Source organism: Mauremys mutica, chromosome 4 (genome assembly GCF_020497125.1).
Source record: "Mauremys mutica isolate MM-2020 ecotype Southern chromosome 4, ASM2049712v1, whole genome shotgun sequence".
Classification (NCBI taxonomy): Eukaryota; Metazoa; Chordata; order Testudines; family Geoemydidae; genus Mauremys; species Mauremys mutica.
In genome coordinates, this window is record NC_059075.1 from 107,872,256 (window position 1) to 107,898,558 (window position 26,303).

Genomic DNA, 26,303 nt, shown 5'->3' on the forward strand with positions numbered 1-26,303 from the left:
ATGGAACTGAAGGAAGTTACTTATTAGATCTACCATGTAGCGGGAGTCAAGGTATTGGAAGGGAAGCTAAACCAATCACAATGCTCTGTGAGCCAGCCCAATGGCCAAGCAGTATCACAACTTGTTAACATGCTGGAGATTAGAGTGAGAATATTGCTTCCTGGCTAAGAGGGGATGGGAAGACAGTGGAAGTAGCATGTAGACCTGCTGGCTCGTATGGGTGGTGAGAAAGGACCAAGGTGGTGGTTCTTAATATTACTTTTTAGAGATGTTGATAGCTTTTTTGACAAGAATCTGTAAAGGAATTTCCTTGACTGAGATACAGTAGCTGTGGTATGAGATCCTTAAGGAATTCAGAGGAGATGGGTGTAATGCATGAAAAACTGCCTGTGTGTTGGAAAGAGAGAGCGACTCAGTGTGTTTGACCCTGTAGCTCCTTCAGAGAGAAAAGATGACTCATAAATGATGTATAGCATTGACAGTTTCTTCACTGTCTTTATTTCAGCACCTTGGCCAGTGCATAGGACTGACACTGCCTGGTAGATGAAAGCTACCTCCTCACTTCATGGCACCTTAAAGACTAACAAATTTATTTTAGCATGCGCTTTCGTGAGCTAAAGCTCACGGCTGCTACTCTGAAACTCCTCACTTCGTGTTTTGCTTCCTTTTGGGTAATAGTGGCTGAAATCCACACCCATAATAGGCATTTGAGAGATATTAAGAGAGGTATTGGTGGAATGTCACTTCCTTATGTGTACTGCAGCTGTTCAACATAAGTAATAAGGTTCTGCAACTACAACAAATTGCAGCTATTCGTTTGCACACTCTGAGCTGAGAGCTTGTGACTCTTGACTGACATTGATGCCTCATCACTTTGATAACAATTAGAACAGTTTGAGGAGGGCAATATTCCATGTACAGGAAATGCCTCCATTTAGAAATTACTTTTTACCTGTGTCAGAGTGAAAAGCCAAAATAGAGAAAAAGTTAGTTTAAAAAATTCTGAAAATTTCAAATAGGAAATGCTAATTTTTGACATTTTAAATTGAAACAAAATTTGTTTCAAATCACCATTTCAAAATGAGACATTTTGTTTCAAAATAATTTTTCTCATTTTCATTTTCCCAATTGGAGAATTGAAAAATATGTCACCATGGTTCACATTTTCTTGCGCAAAATTTTTGACATTACAAAATGTGGTTTAATCTTGCAGAAAATGTCCATTAAGATTTAATGGCATTTTGTAATGGGAAAATGTTTCAGTCATAGAATTTCAACCTACTCACGTTACAGTATACGAAAGGGATGGAATTAACAGGAAAGTGTCCTGTTCTGATTTCAGGAGTTCCTAGCTCAGGATCAGAAATACCCATGCTCCTACCCTGCAGGCATCCTGGAAAGAGTTTGTGTTTCTGGACTTTCTTCACTTTAATTTCACCCCGTTTGAAAGTTTGCAATGCAGTGTTACCAGAGCCTGTATTTTTATATTATATCTTTCCCCTCTTCCACCCTCTAAAGACATTTGAAGCTAAAATCCACCACCTGGAGACAAGGCCCAGCAGGAAGCCTCGGGCAGGGACCACTGAGCTGGAATATTTTGTACGGTGTGAAGTCCATAGCTCCGATGTCAGCACTCTCATGAGCTCCATCAGAAGGGTGTCAGAAGATGTGAGAAGCACCAAGGAAGACAAGTGTAAGGAACTTGTAGCTGTTTTTTTTTCTTCTTCCAAGTCTAACATGAAGATTGAACTTTAGAAACTGTGGCATGGGGATTTCAGCACTCTCATGCCAGGGATCTGAATAGACTAGACTAGACTAGAATATTCCTCCCAGCAAGCTACTCAGATCCCATCTTTTCTCTCACCTTCTCCCTTTTCAAGAGATGTCAGATTCCTTCTTCCAGGTCCAAATAGCAACAGGATTAGAAATGTAATGCCTAATACCTAGTACAGTACAGCTTCCACCCTGCTTATTCTAGCTAGTTGTCTATTTTACATTTCTGACCTTTCTACCCATGTGTCAGTAACCCCACGCGTGGTTGAAGGGTGCTCTTTCTACACCAGTGAGACATTAGTGACCAATTGCGTGTCTCTAAGGATTAGTAAAATGAATCCTTTCTAGTTGAGCAATAATTCTACTTTGATACATCACTAAGGTCAGAGGATTTCTCTCTTCCTCCCAGCTTTGATTCCTGGAGCAGCTATTAGGGGGTGATAAGGGTAAGGTAGCCCTGGAAGTTCATCAGGAAAAGTCAATAAGAGCTTTAATTTTTTCCTGGTGAGATGCCAGCACTCCAAAAATTGGCTAGTGATTTAAACATGATATTGTCTCAGACTTTATATTTGGGGTAGATAGGGAACAACTCTGGCTAAATGTGCCCAACAGATACAAAGAGAAAGGAGAGCTGATGATGGGGATGATGATCAGTCATGGAGGCTTTCCTTACTATACCTGGTGTCAGAAGATCATGTGCCTGGGGTCTGGGTATCACCCTGCTAATCTGGGGCCATTATTATCTCCCTGCATTCCTTGTAATTCCATCCCTTCAGTGTTAGCTGATCAGTGCTGCATCATCTCTCTCTGAGCTAGCGATGCAGGTGAATAGCCTGGTCCAAGTCATTGGATGATGTACATACAAGCCTGGGAAGGCAGGTAAAATGGATATATTCCCTTACCACCTAATCCTTGATGTACCTGAGCTTCATCAACAGAAGCAGTCAGAGGTGTGGGGGAGTCACGCAGGATTCTAGTGTCTTACAGTGACCATGTATTATTTTACCCTTGGGAGGGTGAAGCTGCTATGAGTGAAAGCCAGTTTTTTTTCCAGGTGGTTTCCTAGTATCAGAAAATATCATTGTGCTGGGAGGTTGAAAGGAAAGTCATGTTTGCTCATGTGATGGAGGTCACTTTATTATGTCTGGCTGTGGGATAGTTGTACCATAGGAAGAGATCATGGGCAGTCATGGAGCATAGCCATTGAAGCACAGTGGTGTCATGTGCAATTAAATAATTTGGAATGGACGTGGTCATGTGTTTATGCATGTGCCACATCAGGTCATGTGTGTGCTATGACCTTATCTCCTCCACTTAGCATGAGATATACTTAGCTCAGGGTTCACTTCTATGGTCTTATTTCTCTTTACAGTTTACTGGTTTCCAAGAAAAATCTCTGAACTGGACAAGTGTCACCACTTGGTCACCAAGTTTGACCCAGACTTGGATTTGGATCACCCGGTGAGTTGGTGCATACAGACGTATCCTCACTTTCCAGCCATGTGTCTTCCAACAGAAACAGAGAAATGGAAAGCACCGGTGATTGGAACTGGTTGGGAATTTTTTGATAAAATGTTTTTCTATCAGAAAATGTTGATTCTGCAAAATCATAACTGTTTTCAGGAAAGGGTCCGTTTTTGTTTATAAAATGTTAAAATACAAAAAGATCAAAATCAAAAGGAACTGTTTTGATAGACTCAAACTAAAACTTTTGTGGGATAGTCAGCTCATGAATATTTTTAAGATTCTGACTTTTCATCCAAATTGGGAAAGGAAAACGTTTTAAAATGTCAAACATTTTCCTAGGATGAGAAAACCATTTCTGGCCTAGCTCTACTTGTAATCCCACCTTGCCTATCTCCCTTTAGCCAGCACAGGTTTAGTTCCTGCAGGATACTGCATTCCTCGGTGCTTTGTCTAGTCTAGTTTGATCAAGAGATGGGGCTTCTACTACATTCCTAAGGAGATTATTCCTCAGTCCAAAAGATCTCACTTCTGAGGAAATTTTCGTGGCTATCTAGCCCAAATTTTAACTGGTTCTGTTTCAGAATTGGCTTCCCAGAGACGGAGTAGAGATGTCTTGTGTTTGGCTTGAAGGACCTGGCTTCTCACAAAATGAATAGACAGGACATACATTGGATTGGGGCAGGGCCCAATTCCTCCACCTAGAAGGAGAATACAAAGCTCTCACTTTGAGATGGGGAAAGGAGTTACCTATGGGTATGAAAGGAGGGGCCTCTGTTGTAACGAGGGGCAGTTGCTAACTGCTAATACGTGAGTGTGTATATTTCCACCACTATAGGGCCTATATATAAGCGTGTGCGCGGTAGTGCGGGAAATGAGAGAACTTTCCTGTATGAAATGTTAATTAACTTAAACACTTGTTTTCTGTTCCCTTTTGTCACAGGGATTCTCTGACCAAGCATACCGGCAGCGAAGGAAAATGATAGCAGAAATTGCCTTCCACTATAAGCAGTAAGACACTTTCCAAACGTATGTGCAGGAGCAATTTCATAGCACAGTGCCACCTGCTGGGAATTTATTATGTTACTTCCATAAACCTGTCTTCTATCAGCTTATCTTCTTCTCTGTCCATTATTTTGCCCTTCCATTCTCCCTTTCCAATTTCTTTTCTTAGGTCCTCTGCTCTCTGCATTCATTTCAGCTTCTTCTCATGTGTAAAAATCTGCATGTTCATTAATTCATAGATGTTAAAGCCAGAACAGACTTGCTGCATAATACAGGCCATAGAACTTTATGCAGTAATTTCTGCATCAAGCCCATAACTTCAGTCCGAGCTAGAGCATCTCTTTTAGAAAGATATCCAGTCTTGATTTAAAGACTTCAAGTAATGGAGAAAACACCCCATTCCTAGGTAAATTGATCCAATAGTTAATGACTCTCACTGTTAAAAATGTGTGTTTAAAGCTAGACAAATTCAATCTAGAAATAATCTTTCAACCACTGGATCTTGTTATACCTTTTTCTGCTAGATTAAAGAACCATCTACTATCAGAACTCCCTTTCCCATAAAGGTACTTGTAAACTGCAAACAGGTCACCTCTAAACTTTCTCTTGGGTAAGATAAAGAGATTGAGCTTCTTAATTAGTTCATTATAAGGTATGTTTTCCAGATCTCAAATCACTCTTGTAGTTCTTTTTAAAACCTTTTCCAATTTTTCAACATTGTTTTTGAAGTATGGATACCAGGATTAGACACAGTATTCCAGTAATGGTCTCACTAATGCTGGATACAGATGTAATACCACTTCCCTGTCCCTACTTAATATTCCTCTGCTTATGCATCCAAGGAATGCATTCCCTTCCCCACCCCGCTTCACCTCACCTCACCTCACCCCACCCACTTAGTTATAGTATTGCACTTCGAGCTCATTACCAAGCAATCCAGATTGGTCTTTAGAACTGACTTGACCACATCATTATTTTTTATCACTCCTTCCATTTTTGTGTCATCTACAAATTTTATCAGCAATAATTTTGTATTTTCTTCCAAATCATTGACAAAGATATTGAATACCATGGGGCAAAGAACAGATACCTTGGAGATCCCACTTTCCTTAACAAGATGATGATGATTCTCCATTCACAATTACTTTTAGATCCATCGGTTAACCATTTAACCTTAATATTTGCTGTTTAACATCCTCCCTGGTTACTGATGGAATAAAAAGTATTTCATTATCACTGTAAGGCATGAATGCATCATCTTGCTTCTTTCCAAATACAGAGCAAAATTATTTATGGAATATTTCTGCCTTTTCTACATCATAACTGACAGTTTTATCATCCTTATATATTACCAGGTCTATCCCAATGTTAGGATTTTGTTTGTTTTAAGGACAATAAGAAGGAAATCTTTACCTCTACTGGCTGTACATTTTTTCATTGATACCTTGAACTTCCCTTATCAATCATCTGCATTTCGTAACTGTCCATTTGTATTCATTGCTATCAACTTTTCCATTGTCCGTGTGTGTGTGTGTGTGTGTGTGTGTGTATATATATATATATAAAAGAAAAAATAGTCACTTTATATATATATATGAATAAATGTGACTACTTTTCTTTTATATATATATATATATAATTTCTTGTGGAATTGTGGGTTTGCTGGGGGCATTGAATAAAGCATTCTTAAACATATGCTAATGATCACTCATATTTTGATATTTAAATTTTTCCTCCCCTCCCACTCAGTTTTACTCAACAGTCAGCTTTGGGGAATTGTCTTTATTAAAGCACCAAGTGTGTGTGTGTCTGTGTTTATCTATATAATTCTTCTGATTTATCACTTAGTACATTGGTCCATAATCATTCCTGTTCCTGTCCTTCTGAATTGTCAGTAACTCTAAAGTAGGCAATAGTATCTTTAATGTAGTGTGTCACTCCCTTCCCTTCTTACTAAGCCTACCCTATGAGCTAGGGTTGTGATTCCCAGCTCACATACACATACTCACACTAGCTTGATGAGCGTTAGCATGAGTATAAATAGCAATGTAGCTGTGGGAGCATGGGCAGTGACAGTGGAGGCACAGCCTAGCTGTGCCAAGATCAAACCCACCTGAGGCCTGTGGGCATGTACTCAGCACAGCTTAGCCATGCTGCCATTGTCCATGTTACCACAGCTACAATAGTATTTATACTCTAGCTCTCATTGAGCTAGTGGGAGTATGTGTATACAAGCTAAGAATCACACCCCTAGCTCAAAGTGTAGACATGTACCCTATCAAGGAAATATAGGCTATCCAGTGATTTTAACAGTCTGGTTGTGTGACTCCTCCCACCAGGTTTCAGTAACACCAGTCATCAATTTTTTTCTATAAAATGAGCATTTCTAATTCCTCCTGTTTATTTCCCAGCTTTCTAGTATTGGTGTACAGGCAATAGAAGAATTTCTGCTCCTTACGGCCCTTGATGCCCTGATTCTTTACCTTCAAGCTACGTTGAGTCTCAGTTACATGTTGTGAGCATATGTGCAGGGTTTGATTCTTTAGCACTCACCCCAGTAGCTGCTAGTTTAAAGCCCTCCTAACCCTATGTTCAGTTCTAAGCCCCATGTCTCCAGTTAGACCCATGCTAGCCCTATCCTCATATACTAGCTGTGTCTCTAATTAGCCTCATGACCAGAGCAGGGCAACTAATAGCGTTTTCAGTTTTCCCTGGCAAGTCTGAAAAATTGAAGAAAAAAATAATTTCTGGTGGGGACAAAAATGAAGGGTTTTTTTTGACAGGTTCAGTGAATCAAAATATTTGTAAAACGTTGTTTTGTTGGGCACACCATAAAACCTTTTGCTTTGATTTTGAGCATTTTTAATATATTACAAAAATTATAAATAAAATGAAAGGAACCTTTGAAACAAAGTTTCCATTTTTCTAGAAAATTTTTAGCTTTCATTTTGACCCAAACAACTGAGCAATCTTGACAGAAATTCACTAAAAGTTTTGGTGTTGCTGAATCTGCATTTTTGGCCAAAAAAGTTTTGATCAAAAAATTTGGCCCAACTCTACTTATGGCCCATATGTTTCCTACTAGACCTGTGCTAATCCTGTGCCCCATATGCTAGCCATGTGTTAAGTTTAAAGTTGTCTAGTCCATATTATACTGTGCAGATATTGTGCATCGTAAACTTAGTGCTCTTTTCTTAAAGGGTGGGGGACCTTTCTTAAGGTTGAGGCCCCAGAGTATACAGCACGTTGTTATTGTGTTTCCCCATCTCCTATCGTCCCTAACCCCATGTTTGCCTTGCAGCGGGGAGCCAATCCCTAGGGTGGAGTACAGGGCAGATGAGATAGCTACATGGTGAGTGTTGATTTAATGCAAAATCCTTTCTGACTCCGTCCTGCTGAATTAGGAACCATGAAAGAAATAAAAAATATTGTCCCATTGACCAGCTGTGGGGGAGTGTGCCTTGGGCAAATAGAGAAATCAGAAAACAGCAGTGGGTTTATACTGGGGCCAATACAGGAAGTTGAGAACAGAATGGTTGTGGTGGAGTGTCTTAAAAAATATATCACGAAGGCATGGATGTTACCTAATTGCCTCTCTGTAAAGAGCTCTGACTGTCTGCAAGGGATTCCTTGAGAGCTAACTTTCAGAGTAGCAGCCGTGTTAGTCTGTATCAGCAAAAAGAACGAGGACTACTTGTGGCACCTTAAAGACTAACAAATTTTAGTTTCTAAGGTGCCACAAGTACTCCTCGTTCTTTTTGGGAGCTAAGGGAATTCTAAGTGGGAGGATCCAGGAGGCCCATCCCTCAAGAACAAGATCGTCAGACATGGGCACCAACTTATATGGGCTCTTGGAGCTAAAGCCCCAGGAATATTCATAATCAGGGGCTCTGCTCCACCAATATTTGGAGCTAGGTTTCCCCCCCCCCCCAAGCTTCCCTGCCTGAATGTAAAGACAGCACACAGCGAGTGTCTCTCTCCCTTGCTTTTGCTGCCATAGCCTAAGGCTACAGCTGCAGCATTAGCATAAGAACAATGCTAACTAACTGCTGCTGTAGAGGGGGAGGAGAGTGGAGGGGGCCTCTTCTCCCCTCCCCTGCCCCTACCTGGAGGAGATGCGAACGGGACTTCCGGCCAGGAGAGGGACATCGCTCATCTTAGCAGCTGCTGGGGCTTCCGTGAGTGTTTGACCCTATGATTTTTTTTATTATGTTTGAGTGTTTGACTCTATGATTCCCCCCCAGCCCCAGCCCCAGCTCCAGCCCTGACTCCTACCCCCAGTGAGGCGCAGCAGGCTGCACAGGGGAGGCAGGAAGCCACATGTGAAGGCAATGCCCCCTCCCCCAGCACCCACCAACCCACCCGCCACAGGAGGGATGGGAGAGGGAGGCTTCCTAGACCTGAGCAGCTGGGACTTGGATGAATTTTATGACACCCTGCTCCCCCGCCCCATAGCCAGCCACCACCCTGCCTACCCCACTTCTGCCCCATGCTGGGCAAGGGGCAGCCCCATCACCCATCCACAGTGAAGTTATGGTGAGGGGCAGCATGGAAGGCCACCTGTGATGGCAACCCCGCCCCCAGTACCCATCATAGGGGAGGGGAGTGAGCTTTCTGGACCTGAGGGGCCCTAGGAGCATGTGCAGTGACTGTGGTGCAGAGTGAGTGTGCTGTGGGGGGCAGGGGGGCAGAGGAGGGGTCCCTCCCCTGGAGCTTGCTGCTGCCATTGGTGGTGATGGGGAGTCCTCTCTGGCCCTAGCCCTGGGGCAGCCTGTCTGCACCCCAAGTTCCTCATCCTTAGCCCTGCCTCATCCCAAAGCCTGCACCCCCAGCACCGAGCACGCTCCTGCACTGTGAACCCCTCATCCCCAGCCCCACCCCAGAACCCTCACCTGAGGGGAAAAACGTGCAACTTAAATTTGGTGGTCAGTTTGGAGTATCATTGTATTTAGCACAATATTTGATTATTTTACACCCTTCAAAGTATGTAACTGGTCATATACAGGTGTTTTCTCTGAATACTGTCTGTGTGCCTCAGTTTCCCCAATGCATTTCTTAAGGCTCTAGATGGTGGGATAAGGGGGTGTGATTGTTGTAAAGCCCTAGAGGGCCAGTGTGATGCTGTCTGCACAGAGAATGGCCGACACCCTGTCTCCAGGCAACTGATGGCCTGGGCCACTCTCCTGCAAGGTGCCAACTGAAGGTGTTTGGAGTATCACTGTATTTAGCACAATATTTGATTATTTTACACCCTTCAAAGTATGTAACTGGTTGTATACAGGTGTTTTCTCTGAATACTGTCTGTGTGCCTCAGTTTCCCCAATGCGTTTCTTAAGGCTCTAGATGGTGGGATAAGGGGGTGTGATTGTTGTAAAGCCCTAGAGGGCCAGTGTGATGCCGTCTGCACAGAGAATGGCTGAAACCCTGCCTCCAGGCAACTGATGGCCTGGGCCACCCCCCTGCAAGGTGCCAACTGAAGGTGTTGGAGAACAAAGAGATCAGGTGGCCTCCTAATGCCTGGAAAAGAGACAAAGGCCAGAGGAGGGAGTGTCAGTGCCTGTGCAGACTTCCGGGAAGCGCATGGTGTGGAAGGGGATGCTGGGATGCTTTGGAACAACTCCATACAAAGCCAGTCAGGACTCTGGGGGAGCCTCCTCTCTGAGCATACTGTCTCCAGGGCAAGAAGCTTACACCTTCCTGGGTCTGACCTCGGAGCATTCAGCATGCCCTTCCACACTGTGCACTTTCCGCAGCGAGTGTGCCCAGGTAGGTCCTGGGGCAACCAGAGGTCCCTGCACCCCAACTCCGCAGTCAGATGTGACTCTCAGCCAGACAGTAAAACAGAAGGTTTATTAGATGACAGGGATACAGTCTAAAACAGAGCTTGTAGGTACAGAAAACAGGACCCCTCAGTCAGGTCCATCTTGGGGGGTGGGGAGCCCAGACCCAAGTTCTGGGCCTCTCCCGATTTCCCCAGCCAGCTCCAAACTGACACTCCCTCATCTGGCCTTTGTGTCTCTTCCGGACAAGGAGGCCACCTGATCTCTTTGTCCCCAACACCGTCAGTTGGCACTTTGCAGGGGAAACTGAGGCACCCACACAGTATTCAGAGAAAACATTAAGAACATTCCCACTTTGTCACAACAGGTGAAACAAAATTTAATACCGTATATTGAAGCAGGCAAGTGCTGCTTCTGACTTTCCACTTTTAATTGACCCTTGTAATCTTGTGGTGCTGACGCATTGTAGCTTCATTTTATATCAGCTTACAGGGTGAGAGCGGGTGGGGGGGAACCCACCATTTTGGGCCCCACCAAAAATTATACGAACCTGCTGCCTATGACGTCAGATGATGTTAATGTTCATAACTCAGAGAAGGAGGTGCAGCATGTGAGGAAATCTGATCCAGTACTGCCACTCTATTTGTTAACTGCTCAGTCACCTAACAAGGTCTAAGGCACATCCAAGACCCTTTAGTACCATCAATCAGTTTCTGCTGCTCCTCCTCTCTAAGGGCTTAGGGTGACCAGATGTCCCGATTTTATAGAGACAGTCCCGATTTTTGGGTCTTTTTCTTATATAGACTCCTATTAACCCCCACCCCCGTCTCCATTTTTCACACTTGCTGTCTGGTCACCCTATAAGGTCTGTACCTAAAGTCCATTACAGTTCCACTTCTTATTGTCTCCAGAGGCTCTTCTTAGGGTACGTCTAAACTGTTTTAAAACCCACAGCAGCGAGCCTCCAAGCCTAGGGACAGGGTCGGGCTTCAGAGCCTGAGCTCCAGCCCGAGCCATGACGTCTACAGTGCTGCTTTTAGCGCCCTAGCATGAGCCTCATGAGCCTGACTCTGTAGACCTGGGCTCTGAGACTCACACCTGCAGGTTTCTGTTTGCCGTGTAGCCTTACCTTTGGTGGGTAGGACCACTAATGAGAAGATGACTTATCAGGGGAGCTGCTGATGTGTATTTTGGGATTATCCATCTGCTGTCTCTCTTAATTATCTCTCACTACTGTGACTTTTTTAAAAGATAAAGCCACTGGGACTGGATTTTTGTTTCCAGTTAGAATCAACTCTCTTGATGCACCTTGGCCTTGAGTTAGTTATCGCCAGATACAGGAATTGTGAAGGTGGCCTCTGAATTCTCCACTCTCACAATCAGCAAGAAGCATTTGGGTGAAGAGTGTGCGAGTGCACATGTGCTCGAGCATGTGGTGTGTAAACAGATAGAAAATCAATGGTTAAAAAAAACCAAACAAAAACAGGGAGAGGAATTCCAGTAGGATGTGTACTGGGTGTTGTCTGTCCTGATGAGAGGAGCAACAAAGGCCGGCAGGGCTAGATCCTGAATTCACACCCAGGGGCGGCTCTAGAAAATAGGCTGCCCCAAGCAGCGCGGTGTGCTGCGCCGCCCTTCCTCGGTCCCGCGGCGGGTCCCCTCTTCCCGCGGCTCCGGTTGAGCTCCCGCGGCAGGTCCACCGGAGCCCCGGGACGAGCGGACCTCCCGCGGGCACGGCTGCGGACGGTTCGCGGGTCCGGCGGCTCCGCTTGAGCTGCCGCAGTCATGCCTGCGGGAGGTCCAACCGAGCCGCGGGACGAGCGCCCCCTCCGCAGTCATGCCTGCGGCAGGTCCGCTCGTCCGCGGCTCCGGTGGACCTCCCGCAGGCATGACTGCGGCAGGTCCACCGGCCCAGCCTGCCGCCCCCTAGATTTGGCCACCCTAGGCAACAGCTTGGTTTGCTGGTGCCTAGAGCCGCCCCTGTTCACACCCTCTCTCCCATCTGTCACTCTGAAGGAGGGAGGTTTACATCACACTGAAGAGTCTGTACCCGACTCATGCCTGCAAAGAGCACCTGGACGCCTTTCACCTGCTAGAGAGATTCTGCGGCTACAGCGAGAACAACATTCCTCAACTGGAGGATGTCTCCCGCTTCCTGAAAGGTGGGTGTGGGCACATTCCAGGGCCAGGAGTGGGATCACAGGGTCGTGGGTATCAGCATGGAGGCATGTGACTCCATGGAATGGCTGGGGTGCATTGCAAGGCAGAGGAGGGAACTGGAGGTTAGGGTAAAGAAGCGCTTGCTATGGGGGCCGACAGCATGAACTGATTTGTAGGATAGTACAAACAAGGGAGAGGTCTAGCGGGCTCCAGGAGGGAAGTGGGCGGGGGGTGGGGGGCTCATGCAAGAGTGTGTACACCTCTGTGGAGTCTGAGAGTGACTTTAGAGAAAGGGAGGGAGCCAGCGAGCATTCTGGGCCCCAGTCTGAGAATTCAGGGTGGTGGCAGGAGTCAGTGCATTGAAACATGGGCTTCCAGGTCAGAAGTGCAAAGAAGGATTTGGGAGGGGACGGGGGGACGGTCTAGAGTGGAAATGTGTATTCCGAGCACAGGAGTGAGAATCAACTCAAGGAATGTAGGGGCTACTGTGGAGGGTGTGGGGGCTGGGACGGAGAGCCCAAGCACTGAAATATTTGTGTATGGACCCCATTGTACCTAGTGGTGAATTTCAGCATTTGCCCAGTCACCATGTCCTCTTGGCTTGCAGGGAATTTGCTGCCTATTGCAAGTAGAGATGCTAGGTCTGCCAAGGTAAAACTGAAGACATTCACTTACATTACCATAGCTTTTGCTGTAAGTGCTGATAATACTATCATGACTAATGAACACCCCACCCTGAGACTCGGCTCAAAGGACTTTCACTATATAAGTAGGGCCCTACCAAATTCATGGTCCATTTCACGGTCGTGGGATTTTAAAAGTAGTAAATTTCATGATTTCAGCTATTTAAATCTGAAATTTCATGGCACTGTAATTGTAGGGGTCCTGATCCAAAAAGGAGCATTGTATGTGCGTGTGGGGGGGGGGAGGTCACAAGGTTATGGGGGAGTACTGCTACCCTTACTTCTGCACTGCTGCAGGAGGTGGCAGTGCTGCCTTCAGAGCTGGGCAGCTGGAGAGTGGCGGCTGCTGGCCAGGAGCCCAGCTCTGAAGGCAGAGCTGCCGCCAGCAGCAGCACAGGTAAGGATGGCATGGTATGGTATTGCCACCCTTACTTCTGCACTGCTGCCTGCAGAGCTGGGTGCCCAGCCAACAGTGGCTGCTCTCCAGCCACCCAGCTCTGAAGGCGGCAGTGCAGAAGGGTGGCAATACCACAACCCTCCTCAAATAACCTTGTGACACCCCCGCAACTCCTTTTTGGGTTGGGACCCCCAGTTTGAGAAATGCTGGTCTCCCCCATGAAATCTGTATAATATAGGGTAAAAGCACAAGAAAGATCAGATTTCACAGTGGGAGACCAGATTTCACAGCCCGTGACATGTTTTTCACGGCCATGAATTTGGTAGGGCCCTATAGATAAGTAGTTGTTTGGATTATTTCAGAGAGAACGGGGTTCCAGCTCCGACCTGTGGCTGGCCTGCTGTCTGCACGTGACTTCCTATCCAGCTTGGCCTTCAGGGTATTCCAGTGCACACAGTACATCCGCCATGCATCCTCACCCATGCACTCCCCAGAGCCGTGAGTATTGCTGGGTACAATGCAGAATCCTCTCTGTCCTCACACTGCTCCTGCCACAGTGTATAACCAGGAAATGGGATTCAACCCTCTAGCAGTGACTAATCCATCCTTCCTCTTTTCTTTCCAATGGAAGGGACTGTTGTCACGAACTTCTGGGGCACGTACCAATGCTGGCCGACAGGACGTTCGCACAGTTCTCCCAGGTAATTAGGGCAGATTGTTCCTTACACTGAAAGCCCAGCAATGGGTCCTGATGCTCAGAAGCCATTTTAGGGAATGGTGTGAGAACTCAAATTCCAATTTATCCCACCAGGGGGATTACTTAGGGATCTGTGTAGTTATGTTGGCTATAGGGGAGCTACTTCACTTCCAATTTTCCCCAGCAGTATGGTTGGGAATGGCATGGAAATAGTAGCTGTGTGGGAGCATATTCCTAGCACTGCCCTAGCAGGAGTTATTGTAGGGCATGCTATAGGATCATGGACTAGAGCTGGACAGAGTATCAAGCACACAAACAATTTATCCAGTGGATTTTGGCCTTGTTCCTCCCCGCAAATGATCCACAGATCAAACTTTGCATTTTATGAACATAGTCATTCTTAGTAACTGTTCCTCAAATACATGGCGTGACTGTATTTCAGCCCACAGGTTGCTTGTGCCCTCTCTACTTCGAGTTGTGCTTTTTACTCTTTGTTCATTTCTGATGGGTGACTGGCCACCTACATCATTAGTAGTAGTTGTATTTTTATTACTATTGACATGACTATTGTCATGGACCAGGACCCTGCTGTGTCTGCATATCAACTAGCATAAAATAAAAGAGGGTCCCTGCCCCAAAGAGCTTACAGTCTAAATATGACAACAGAAGGATACAGACAGCTGAGGGAGTACAAGGAAACAAGAGACCGTATTGGTCAGCAAGATAGACTGTGTTCTCAGTGCACCAGTAGCCAAACTGTTTTCAAGTTTTTGGTAGGAATCATGGAAAAGGAAAATTCTAAAGAGGGATTTCAAGGAAAATAATGAGGCAGCTTTATGGATGTTTATGGGGAGCTCTTCCCGAGCAGGAGAGTCAGCTTGGAAGAAAAGCATGAAGGTTCTTGTTCGAAAATGTAACAGATGAGTGACAAAGGCTGACATTTGCTGGTTGGAGGCAGAAATTAACATCTTGATACCGAATGAGAGATGATAGGGAGGTGGAGATAGGCCATCAAGGGCCTTAAATGTGAGGTCTGTTTACAGACTGAATGGAGAAGACAGAGAGAAAGGAAGTATTACCCTTCTTTTACAGATGGGGGACTGAAGACTAAAAGATTAAGTGACTTGCCCAAGGAGTCTGTGGCAAACCAAGAAATAGAACCACATCTCCTGAATCCCAGCCTGGTGATTTAACTACAAGATCATCCTTCTTCCCCCTGAGCTCTCAGCCTCCGTAGCATGAGGTGCTAAAGGAAATGATACCGAAGCAGCTGCTACACACTAAGCTCAGAATTAGCGTTGTGCCACCTTGCTGCTGGTTTCTGAGCTGCTAACTAGGGGGTGGTGTGAGAAGTCCATAAAATGAGTGACATCTGAGCAGGCTAGAAGCCAAACCCATTAGCAAAACTGACTGGACTGAAATGGCTCTGGGTGTTTACGCGTTAACCTTCTTCCTTCTCTTCCTAGGATATTGGACTGGCATCGTTGGGAGCCACTGAGGAAGAGATTGAGAAACTTGCAACGGTAAGTTTTCCTTTACTCTGTAGGGATCCCTGTTACCCTAGCAGAACTGGTGAGCTCCTTCTCCTCCTTGGGTATTAGTGGCTGGGATGATTCAGGAGGATGTGGTTTAGTTAGGAAATGGGGCAATTTTTCCTGAGTTACATACATACAGGTTCAGTAGAGGCATTAAGATCAGTCACTAATGTCCTGTCTCCAAATGTCTTCATTGTCTCTCCCCTCACGTTCTCTCCATCCAATCAGCAGATGTGTCACCAGGCTTGTTTCCCACACAGCATGCTGCATTACACCACTGGCGCATGTGAGTGGAGAACACAGAGTTCTGGTTCCCTTCTTAGGTGGCCTTCTCCAGAGCATCACATACCACCAATGAAACATGGGGCCTAGCCATGGGGTGCTGCAGTGTCTGTTGAAGTGCATGCTGGGAACACAGTCTACCTCACTCACAGGGATAGAGGTCAATTACAAAAGACTAAGGTCGAGCAGAGCTGACCCGGCCACACATTAAGTTTCATGGACAATGGCACTTACAGTTCTGTATCATCTGGCATCATGCTGTCAAAGATGTGGGATTCACTGCATAGCATTGAAAGGAATCTTTGGAGCTGGATTAAGTTATATCCCTTTCCTTTGAGTCTGCCTAACCAAGTTCAGCTTCAAGGCCCATTCATAAAGGTATTTTGTTGATGCTGAATACTCAGTGATATAACCAGTTTATTTAGTACATTATCCAGAGAGATTCGTGAACCACATTGGGACTAGCTGGCCCTGAGCACCTGCAGCACAAGCAATTGCTTCAAGCCCCATGCTATTGGGGACCCCAATAAGACTATTAACTCGCTGTCTGTCTCACTCCCTCCAGCAGTGGAACCAGACAGGGTGGCACCATGTCCCCAGATCTTCCAAAGGGGGAAGGGAGGAAAGAGCCAGCTCATCACCAGCTATGAAGGAGGGATTTATTCTTGAGTAGGTCTCAATTAGTCAATGCAAGTCAGATATGACAGTGATGGGCACAGTATAGGCAGACAGGCTACAGAGATGAAAGTTGTTCCAAAGCATATGAGTGATCTGATCTGGGTTTGTGGCCAGTGACCTCTCTGGTTCCTTTCAAGCCCATCTAACAGCCCCGGGAAGGCTGTTCTCTGATCTGAACGGTCTGCGGGGAGGTGAAAGGAAAATGAAGAGGAGGAGGAGTGACTCCTTGCTTGTTTTTCTCTTCTCTTCGCAGCTCTATTGGTTTACAGTGGAGTTTGGGCTCTGCAAACAGAATGGAATAATCAAAGCTTATGGAGCTGGGCTCCTCTCCTCCTATGGGGAGCTAATAGTAAGTCTCAACCTACCTTGTCCATCTCTGCTCATACACATTGCGGCAAAGGGCCCCTTTTCCCTCTGCACACCTGCAGTTCCTTTAGCAAATCCACTTTCTGCATTTCTCTCTCTCATGCACACAAACTTCCTTCCCCTCCTTTAAGCATTGGCTTTTGTTCGTACCTTCCTCAGCACTCCTTGTCGGACGAGCCGGAGGTCCGGAACTTTGACCCAGATGCTGCTGCTGTTCAGCCCTACCAGGATCAGAACTACCAGCCAGTGTATTTTGTATCCGAAAGCTTCAATGATGCCAAAGACAAACTCAGGTAGGATCCGGAATGGAAATGCCACCAGGGCAAATACATATAGTTAATTATATCATGGCCTGTCTTCCTCCTTGCATCATTCAAAACAATACTTGGTACTGTATATATTCAATCATAAGCTGGTTCGTTTATAAGCCAACCCCCCCCCCCCAAGATGGATAACTAAAAATGGAAAATTTTCATGACCCATTCATAAGCCAACCCTATAATTCAGGGGCTGGCAAACTTTGGCTCCCAGGCCATCAGGATAAGCTGCTGGAAGGCCGAGATGGTTTGTTTACCTCAAGTGTCTGCAGGCACGGAGGTAAACCTAAGTAAACAAAGTGTCTCAGCCCGCCAGCTGCTTACCCTGACGGGCTGGGGCAGCAACTGGTGGGGAAATTTTGCGGGGGAGGGGGAGAAGCTGGGGGTCAGGGGAGTAACCCCTGTGACCACCCCCACATGATCCCATCCCAGCCCAGGACCCGCACGCTCTCCCCATCCCATCCCTTCCCACCTTAGCTGGGGCTGGCCAGGGGAGGATGTCTCTGGCCTGGCTGGGGCTGCTCCAGCAGGCTGGGCGGTGCGACCGCAGCATGTTCTGGAGGGTTGGATGGCGTGGCCACAGCCTGCTCTGGTGGGCTGGGCCGAGTGGCACAGCCGCAGCCTGCCAGCCCCGGACAGGGGCGACTCTAGACATTTCGCCACCCCAAGCATGTTGGCATGCCGTGGGGGGCACTCTGCCGGTCGCCGGTCCCGCGGCTCTAGTGGACCTCCTGCAGGCGTGCCTGTGGAGGGTCCGCAGGTCCCACGGCTTTGGTGGACCTCCCACAGGCGTGCCTGCAGAGGGTCCGCTGGTCCCGCGGCTCCACCGAAGCTGTGGGACCAGCGGATCCTCCGCAGACATGCCGCTGAGGGCAGCCTGCCTGCCGCCCTCCCGGCGACCAGCAGAGCACCCCCGTGGCATGCCTCCCCAAGCACGCGCTTGGCGTGCTGAGGCCTGGAGCTGCCCCTGGCCCCGGAGCTGGAGCTGCTTTGGAGGCTGGGGGAAGAGCAGTGTGGCCAGAAGCGGAGAGACTCTGGCCCCACCTCTTCCCTGCTGGCTCTGCCGGCTGTACTGCCTCTCCTTGCTCCCTCTGTTGTGGGAGAGGGGCTGTGTCCCACCTCTCCCTCTTTATACCCGTTCATAAACCGACCCCCTTCTCTGATGCTTCCCTTTTTTACTAAAAAAATAATCAGCTTATGAACGAGTATATATGGCACTTCAGTTGAAAGTCCCCATTTATGACCTCAAAGCACATTAGAAACCATAATTAATTAGGCCTTACAAGGCCCTACAGGCAGGTAAGCATATTAACCTCAGCTTTAGGTAGGGAAACTAGGGCACAATGAGGTTAAAGCAATTCTGCAAAGCTCACACAGCAGGGCCAAGATCAACCCCCAGGAATTCTCACTCGTAAACCTCTGCTCTAAGCACTAGGCCACCGTGCCCACCCGTCCAACCCTTAATCGTTCATAGGCATTAGACCTGTCAATGGCAGTGAGCTGGAGGGCAGACTGAATGAGATAAAGGAATGGATACTTCTATCTCTATTACTGGACTCCTATCAGAAGGGTCACAGAGTGGAGCCCCAGCTTCACACTAAGGCCTGGGGTCGAACTAAGGTACGCAAGTTCAGCTACGCGAATAGCGTAGCTGAACTCGAACTACCTTAGTTCGAACTACTCACCCGTCCAGACGCCGCGGGATCGAAATCCGCGGCTCCCCCGTTGACTCCGCCACCGCCGTTCGCGGTGGTGGAGTTCCGGAGTCGACAGGAGCGCGTTCGGAGTTCGATATATCGCGTCTAGATGAGACGCGATATATCGAACTCCGAGAAGTCGAACGCTACCCGCCGACCCGGGCGGGTAGTATAGACGTAGCCTTAGTGGTGATATGGCACATCTGCCAGCCATGCCGTTATTGCAGAGTATGGCAGAGACCAGACTCATGGGTGGTTGGGGATCCCACCAGTTATGGAGTAGGACCCTATTGTGGTAGGTGCTGAACAAAAAGATAGTCCTTGCCCCCAGGAGCTTACAATCTGGCACTTATTTAGTTATCCATGAAGCTACCTACAGAGGGGATGTTGTGTTCCTATGCACCAAGAGAAGCAAGATATAGATAGATATAGATATAGAATATCAGGGTTGGAAGGGACCTCAGGATGTCATCTGAGATATAGATCCTCAAAGGGCCCACATTTCTAATGATTAATGCTTTCCCCCAGGATTCTCCCCATCCCAATTTGCAGCAGACCACTGCAGTTCCAATAAGACTACCATTGTCACAATGTTAACTCTTTCAGTGCCCTGTCAGAGCTTCTTTTATCTCTTGAGCCACCATTCAAAGAGCAATTCATTCTAATCGGAGTAATAATGAAAAACAGTGATCAATAGACATTATCAGGGGGTAGCTGTGTTAGTCTGTATCCACAAAAATAACAAGGAGTCCGGTGGCACCTTAAAGACTAACAGATTTATTTGGGCATAAGCTTTCATGGGTAAAAAACCCACTTCTTCACTCCATGCATCTGAAGATGTGAGGTTTTTTTACCCATGAAAGCTTATGCCCAAATAAATCCGTTAGTCTTTAAGGTGCCACCGGACTCCTTGTTGTTTTAGTGATCAATAGAGGCATAGTTAGGAGAGAAAGGAAGGTAATACATCTGGCCAGAAAACAAGAATTCCATTTCATGAAAAATTTCAACATATGGTTGTGTTCCACATTGGAACAAAACTAGAACTTTTTTGGGAAAAAATGTTTTTGTGAAAAAAAAACAAGAGAGACTGACTGACCCATCCACACCAGTGTAACCAATAGCCTAGTGATTATGATAGTCACTGGGAGGGTGAGACACCCAGGTTCAAGTCACTGTTCTGATTCAGGCAGATATTTCTTGTTGGAAAATATGGATTTGTAGAAAAATTTTCAACCAGGTCTGGAAGATAGTACATTTCCCTATTTTAACTGTAAGTGAATGGCATTTTAAAGACCACAAGAGGGTGCCAAAACCTAAGGAAAGACAAACATTACTTGATACTATAAAGACTATCAGTAAAGGATGCAGGTGAACCAGGTATTACAGATCTGTCAAATATTGGCAGCAAGGTGAAATGTGCAGGATCTTGTATAACACTTTTGGTTATCCTAGTTCTCTTATGCTTTGGGTGATCATCATCCCAGTCAGTCATTCCCCTGTCCACCTCTATCCATGTGAACCTGCTGTTACCTGTTTACTAGTATCAATTATTACCATCAGAAATAATGACTCATGTAACTGGGGTTCATCAAAAATACTCTCTTTAGTAGAACAAACTTGTTCCCCCATCTTTGTAAACTTTTTTCGGTTTTCAAATATGGACGTCTACTGTCAGGATCCTAAGTCCATATTCATTCAGTAGTGGAAAATCATGTCACTTATTTAGGTGCTTAATATTGTCATATGAACCTAATGTCAGACACCCAGTTCTGACAATCTTGGCCTTTGGTTTTTTAACTTATCCTGTGATCTTTATCCCACATTTTGGGTTTTAGAAGGTTGACAGCTATGGTCCTGATTTTTGAGAGGTGCTGAGTGTTTACACCTACAACTGAAGTCAATGGGTTAATGCTGAGTCAGGTGCAGGGTTACTAATTGGGAGTGAAGAACTGACTTGAGTCAGGAAACTGTACAGAGAAGCCATGTAAACTTCCCATTTGCCCAGAGAGCTCTGAGAACAAAGCCTCTCTTCCCCCATGGTCCACTCTTGGTTCCCAGCTCTCCAGATGTACCTCTCTCCTGACCTGCAGCACTCGTTGCCATTCCACTCCTGAGCAGAGACTATAAACTATGGCAAGACTTTCAAAAGTACCTACGGAGCCTAAGCCCCAATTAAAATCAGTGGGACTTTGGTTCCAAAGTTACTAAGGTGCTTTTGAAAGTTTTACTTAGGGCTTCTCTACATGAGACATTATACTGGTCTAATTATACTGCTATAGCTAAATCACTATAGTTATACAGGTATATCTTGTCATGAGGACACTCTTATTCTGCAATAAGAATTGTGGTTTTTTTTTCTGATTTAGTTTAAACTGCTTCCAAAGTGACCTAAGTTAGACTGGAAAAAGACCCTCTTATTCTGGAATAAGAGAGTCCACACAAGGGGTTATGCTGGTACACGTATAGCAGATTAAATTCACATGCTGCCTTCTATGAGCATAACTTCCCCATGTACACAAACCCTCAGTCTCCAAACACCCTAATGCCTGAAAAGTATTTAAACACCTAATTCCCATTAAAATAATTGGTTAGATACCTTTGAGGGTGTGGATGTTAGTCACTTTGCCCAATGCCAAAATGGATGGTGTTTTGTCATTTACACAAACATCCTCCCAGATGAAATTCACTTTCACATTTGACTTATGGCAACATTTTAACCCTTATTTTCAGAGTTATCTTAGCCCAGTGAAATGTGCAGGAACAAATTCATCCCTCCAATACATGGAAATACACTAGGGATATATCAAGACTACATCTCTGGCACTGTCATTGGGAATAAACTTGATGGTGGGAAAAGCGCAGATTTTTTTTTGAAGTTGATAAAATGTTAAAATGGAAAGTGATTGAAAGCAGAGAGTGCGTTCTGAAGATATTTCATGGCAGCATACGCGCCCCCCCCATTATTTTCAACCCATTCACAACCCCTTTCTACTCATTACATTTGCTTCTACCCTCTCCCTACAGAAGCTATGCTGCTCGCATCAAGCGACCCTTCTCAGTGAAATACGATCCATACACCCAAAGCATTGAGCTCCTGGACAACTCGCAGAAAATCCACCACTCTCTGGAGAATGTGAGGGACGAGCTTCACTCCTTAATTGATGCGCTGAATGTTATCAGTTAATATGAAAACCATGTTCTTTCTCGCCCCTCTGCCACTGGGTGCTTCCTCCTTTCACCATCACAGAGATGGCCCCTGCTCTGGCACTTTGCCACTGTGCTTTCAGCCAGGTCCTGGGCAATAGCTTCAGCCCATTCTCTCTTAGGGTTTGTACTGCTGCCCACCACCATTGTATCTCCACGGTCATTTAAAGATGGATGTTTGTATTTTGAGATGATCCAGTTTGAATGGAAGATGGAAGGGTTAAGGGCCTGATCCAAAGCCTACTGAAGTCACTGGGAGTCTTCTTATTGCCTACCATGGGCTTTGGGTCAGTCCCCAATCCAGTGTCACACTACAGCCATTATACGGGAGCTGTGGGTCATAGACTCAAGTGCAATTAATGGAATTAAGAGCACAAGAAGTCAGGAGTCCATTACAAATACTGGACATAAGGGATTTTTCATTTAAGATCCCACAGGAAACGTGTTCATTTAATTAAAAAAAAATATTCCAATAGCAGCTTCATGAAGAAGCAACCGTCCTGTATTAAATCCCCTTTGAGGGAAAAAAGGCTTCTAAGTGAATCCTACCAGCTCTAGGTCCTAGTTTGAGCTGAACTCCTAACCCAAATTAAACTTCTGAAAATGGGCTGGGCTCTCTGGGCTGGAGTAAACTCCAAAAGCTAAAACAAGCCCCTGAGCTAAACTAAACTTCCAGGCTGGAACAAGTTTTTGAGCCACACCAAACTTCCAAGTTGGAATGAGCTTCTGAGTGCTGTCAGACTCCCGGGTGGAAGTGAACTCCTGAGCTATATTAACCACAACCATCACTCCAGAACTGGAGCAGCCTTCTGAATAGCCTGAACTCCCAATGTGGAGTGACCTTCTTGGGCCTAGTAGCCAGTTTTATAGATCCTTAGCCCCACCCCTAATAGAATCTGGCCAATCAGCCCTTTCCATCCTACCCAAAATGGAGTCTCACAGCTAGTAGCAAACAGCCTTTTCTAGCTCCAAGGAAAAGTGCACCAACATGTTAGCCCAAGCTATAAATACTTAAAATATATTTTCCCTAGGATAAGGACAATTAGAAGGAGGGCAGGAGAAACCAACCCTTCAGTGGAGCTCTGTTTTCCTGCCTCCCATTGGGACTCATTAAGGAGTTTTAATGCAAACACCACACATCACCCATTTAACCCATTCTCAGACTTACTCTGAGGGGGCCTCCATGCTCTGCCTGCTCAGTTACAGAGAGATAATAACCCAAAAGGTTACGCCAGTCTTCATTCTACCAGTGAGGGTGCTCATTCCAAAAGGGAGGATTTTAATTATTTTACATTGTTCAACTACAAGAAACAACTAAATATATATAGTTACTGTAGCTCCATTGTCCCATTTCTCTCCCCTCCCAGCAAGCAAGCAGGCTGGATAAGGAGAATATCCAGGGGTCGAAGGTGCCTTAGCAGGAGTGTCTTTGATTCAGCAAAGCACTTAAGCACGTGCTTAACATTAAGCACGTAGGTAATCCCATCAGTGGTAATCTTTGTATTGACTTCAGTTCTGTTGGATAACACCCACCAGGAGATTACTCAGGTGCTTAAAGTGAAGCATGTTCCTAAGTGCTCTGTGGGCCCAGATCTGGAAGCTACAGTGTCATTTCCCCAGGCCTCATGACATGTGGAGGCAGTTTGTATAAAAATGACCTGGAGAATGAATGAGCAACTGGTCACTGTTTTAACTCTCCTTTAAATGAAGCATGCTGGGAGTAGGAGTTCTGGGGCAGGGAGGAGGAGGAAGATACAAAGCCTTCATCTGATTCAGCCTTTAGTTTATTCACTGATATTCATCATGCCTCGATGAATGGTTCTCTCACTGTTGTTGCTGCTGCTGTGGATGGATCTGTCTGTCTGTGTAAAGAAAAACAATTTATTTTTCAGTTCAGAGTCATGCTGCTGCTCACATATTATTAATAATAAAGATTATATTTCTGGTCTAGCATCCTGGGTTTGGTTTCTGTGTCTTTTCTCATTTCCAAACTGAGACCAGGCCCCATGTCTGCCGGCAGGACACAAACATAACAAGGATCTGATAAGGCAAAAGATCTCCGACTTGTCCCTTATTGAATTAGTGAGCCATTGTGTCCTAGGGAACAGGCTTATTTGTTGCCTTCACAAGGTGTTATTAATTGCACAGTTACTCGTGGAGCATTAGCGGAGATGTCTTTTTTCTTACTAGTAACACCAAACAGAAGTTTACTTCAACCTTGCCTTCACTATCCTTTTCCCCTTCTGAAATTCCCCACTATTACTACCATAGGCGGCAGGTTCGTATAATTTTTGGTGGGGCCCAAAATGGTGGTTTCCCCCCCCCCCCCCCGCTCTCACCCTGTAAGCTGATATAAAATGAAGCTACAATGCGTCAGCCCCACAAGATTACAAGGGTCAATTAAAAGTGGAAAGTCAGAAGCAGCACTTGCCTATTAATACCTAATATACGGTATTAAATTTTGTTGCACCTGTTGTGACAAAGTGGGAATGTTCTTAATGTTTTCTCTGAATACTGTGTGGGTGCCTCAGTTTCCCCTGCAAAGTGCCAACTGACGGTGTTGGGGACAAAGAGATCAGGTGGCCTCCTTGTCCGGAAGAGACACAAAGGCCAGATGAGGGAGTGTCAGTTTGGAGCTGACTGGGGAAATCGGGAGAGGCCCAGAACTTGGGTCTGGGCTCCCCACCCCCCAAGATGGACCTGACTGAGGGGTCCTGTTTTCTGTACTTACAAGCTCTGTTTTAGACTGTATCCCTGTCATCTAATAAACCTTCTGTTTTACTGTCTGGCTGAGAGTCACATCTGACTGCGGAGTTGGGGTGCAGGGACCTCTGGTTGCCCCAGGACCTACCTGGGCACACTCGCTGCGGAAAGTGCATGGTGTGGAAGGGCATGCTGAATGCTCCAAGGTCAGACCCAGGAAGGTGTAAGCTTCTTGCCCTGGAGACAGTATGCTCAGAGAGGAGGCTCCCCCAGAGTCCTGACTGGCTTTGTATGGAGTTGTTCCAAAGCATCCCAGAATCCCCTTCCACACCATGCACTTCCCGGAAGTCTGCACAGGCACTGACACTCCCTCCTCTGGCCTTTGTCTCTTTTCCAAGCATTAGGAGGCCACCTGATCTCTTTGTTCTCCAACACCTTCAGTTGGCACCTTGCAGGAGAGTGGCCCAGGCCATCAGTTGCCTGGAGGCAGGGCTGCAGCCATTCTCTGTGCAGACAGCATCACACTGGCCCTCTAGGGCTTTACAACAATCACACCCCCTTATCCCACCATCTAGAGCCTTAAGAAATGCATTGGGGAAACTGAGGCACACAGACAGTATTCAGAGAAAACACCTGTATACGACCAGTTACATACTTTGAAGGGTATAAAATAATCAAATATTGTGCTAAATACAATGATACTCCAAACTGACCACCAAATTTAAGTTGCATGTTTTTCCCCTCAGGTGAGGGTTCTGGGGTGGGGCTGGGGATGAGGGGTTCACAGTGCAGGAGCGTGCTCGGTGCTGGGGGTGCAGGCTTTGGGGTGAGGCAGGGCTGAGGATGAGGAACTTGGGGTGCAGACAGGCTGCCCCAGGGCTAGGGCCAGAGAGGACTCCCCATCACCACCACTGGCAGCAGCAAGCTCCAGGGGAGGGTCCCCTCCTGCCCCCCATGGCACACACACTCTGCACATGCTCCTAGAGCCCCTCTCAGGTCCAGAAAGCTCACTCCCCTCCCCTATGATGGGTACTGGGAGGGGGCACAGGTGGCCTTCCATGTTGCTACCCCTCACCATAACTTCACTGTGGATGGGGGATGGGGCTGCCCCTTGCCCAGCATGGGGCAGAAGTGGGGTAGGCAGGGTGGTGGCTGGCTATGGGGTGGGGGAGCAGGGTGTCATAAAATTCACCCAAGCCCCAGCTGCTCAGGTCTAGGAAGCCTCCCTCTCCCATCCCTCCTGTGGCGGGTGGGTTGGTGGGTGCTGGGGGAGGGGGCATTGCCTTCACATGTGGCTTCCTGCCTCCCCTGTGCAGCCTGCTGTGCCTCACTGGGGGTAGGAGTAGGGGCTCGGACTGGGGCTGGGGCAGGGGGGGAATCATGGGGTCAAACACTCAAACATAATAAAAAATCATAGGGTCAAACACTCACGGAAGCCCCAACTGCTGCTAAGGTGAATGATGTCTGTCTCCTGGCCCGTTTGTGTCTCCTCCAGGTAGGGGCAGGAGAGGGGAGGGGAGGGGAGGGGAGGGGAGGCCCCCTCCACTCCCCTCCCCCTCCTG

At 46.6% G+C, this 26,303-nt stretch overlaps 1 protein-coding gene across 2 annotated transcripts in view; it reads left to right on the forward strand.

Annotated features, from left to right (window-relative positions):
• The window catches only part of TH (tyrosine hydroxylase), a 36,272-nt gene extending 12,286 nt beyond the window's left edge, over window positions 1–23,986 (forward strand). Inside the window, exons 3-13 of one of the 2 annotated variants that reach the window (XM_045014815.1) lie at window positions 1,519–1,693; window positions 3,146–3,234; window positions 4,181–4,248; window positions 7,544–7,594; window positions 12,039–12,184; window positions 13,625–13,760; window positions 13,894–13,963; window positions 15,426–15,482; window positions 16,708–16,803; window positions 16,980–17,113; window positions 21,859–23,986. In XM_045014815.1, the coding sequence (XP_044870750.1) occupies window positions 1,519–1,693; window positions 3,146–3,234; window positions 4,181–4,248; window positions 7,544–7,594; window positions 12,039–12,184; window positions 13,625–13,760; window positions 13,894–13,963; window positions 15,426–15,482; window positions 16,708–16,803; window positions 16,980–17,113; window positions 21,859–22,018 (1,182 nt within the window). In that variant the 3' untranslated portion in view covers window positions 22,019–23,986. The remainder of the gene's footprint in view (window positions 1–1,518; window positions 1,694–3,145; window positions 3,235–4,180; window positions 4,249–7,543; window positions 7,595–12,038; window positions 12,185–13,624; window positions 13,761–13,893; window positions 13,964–15,425; window positions 15,483–16,707; window positions 16,804–16,979; window positions 17,114–21,858) is intronic. The other variant, XM_045014817.1, reaches the window with a different exon arrangement.
• The last annotated feature ends 2,317 nt before the right edge of the window (window positions 23,987–26,303 follow it).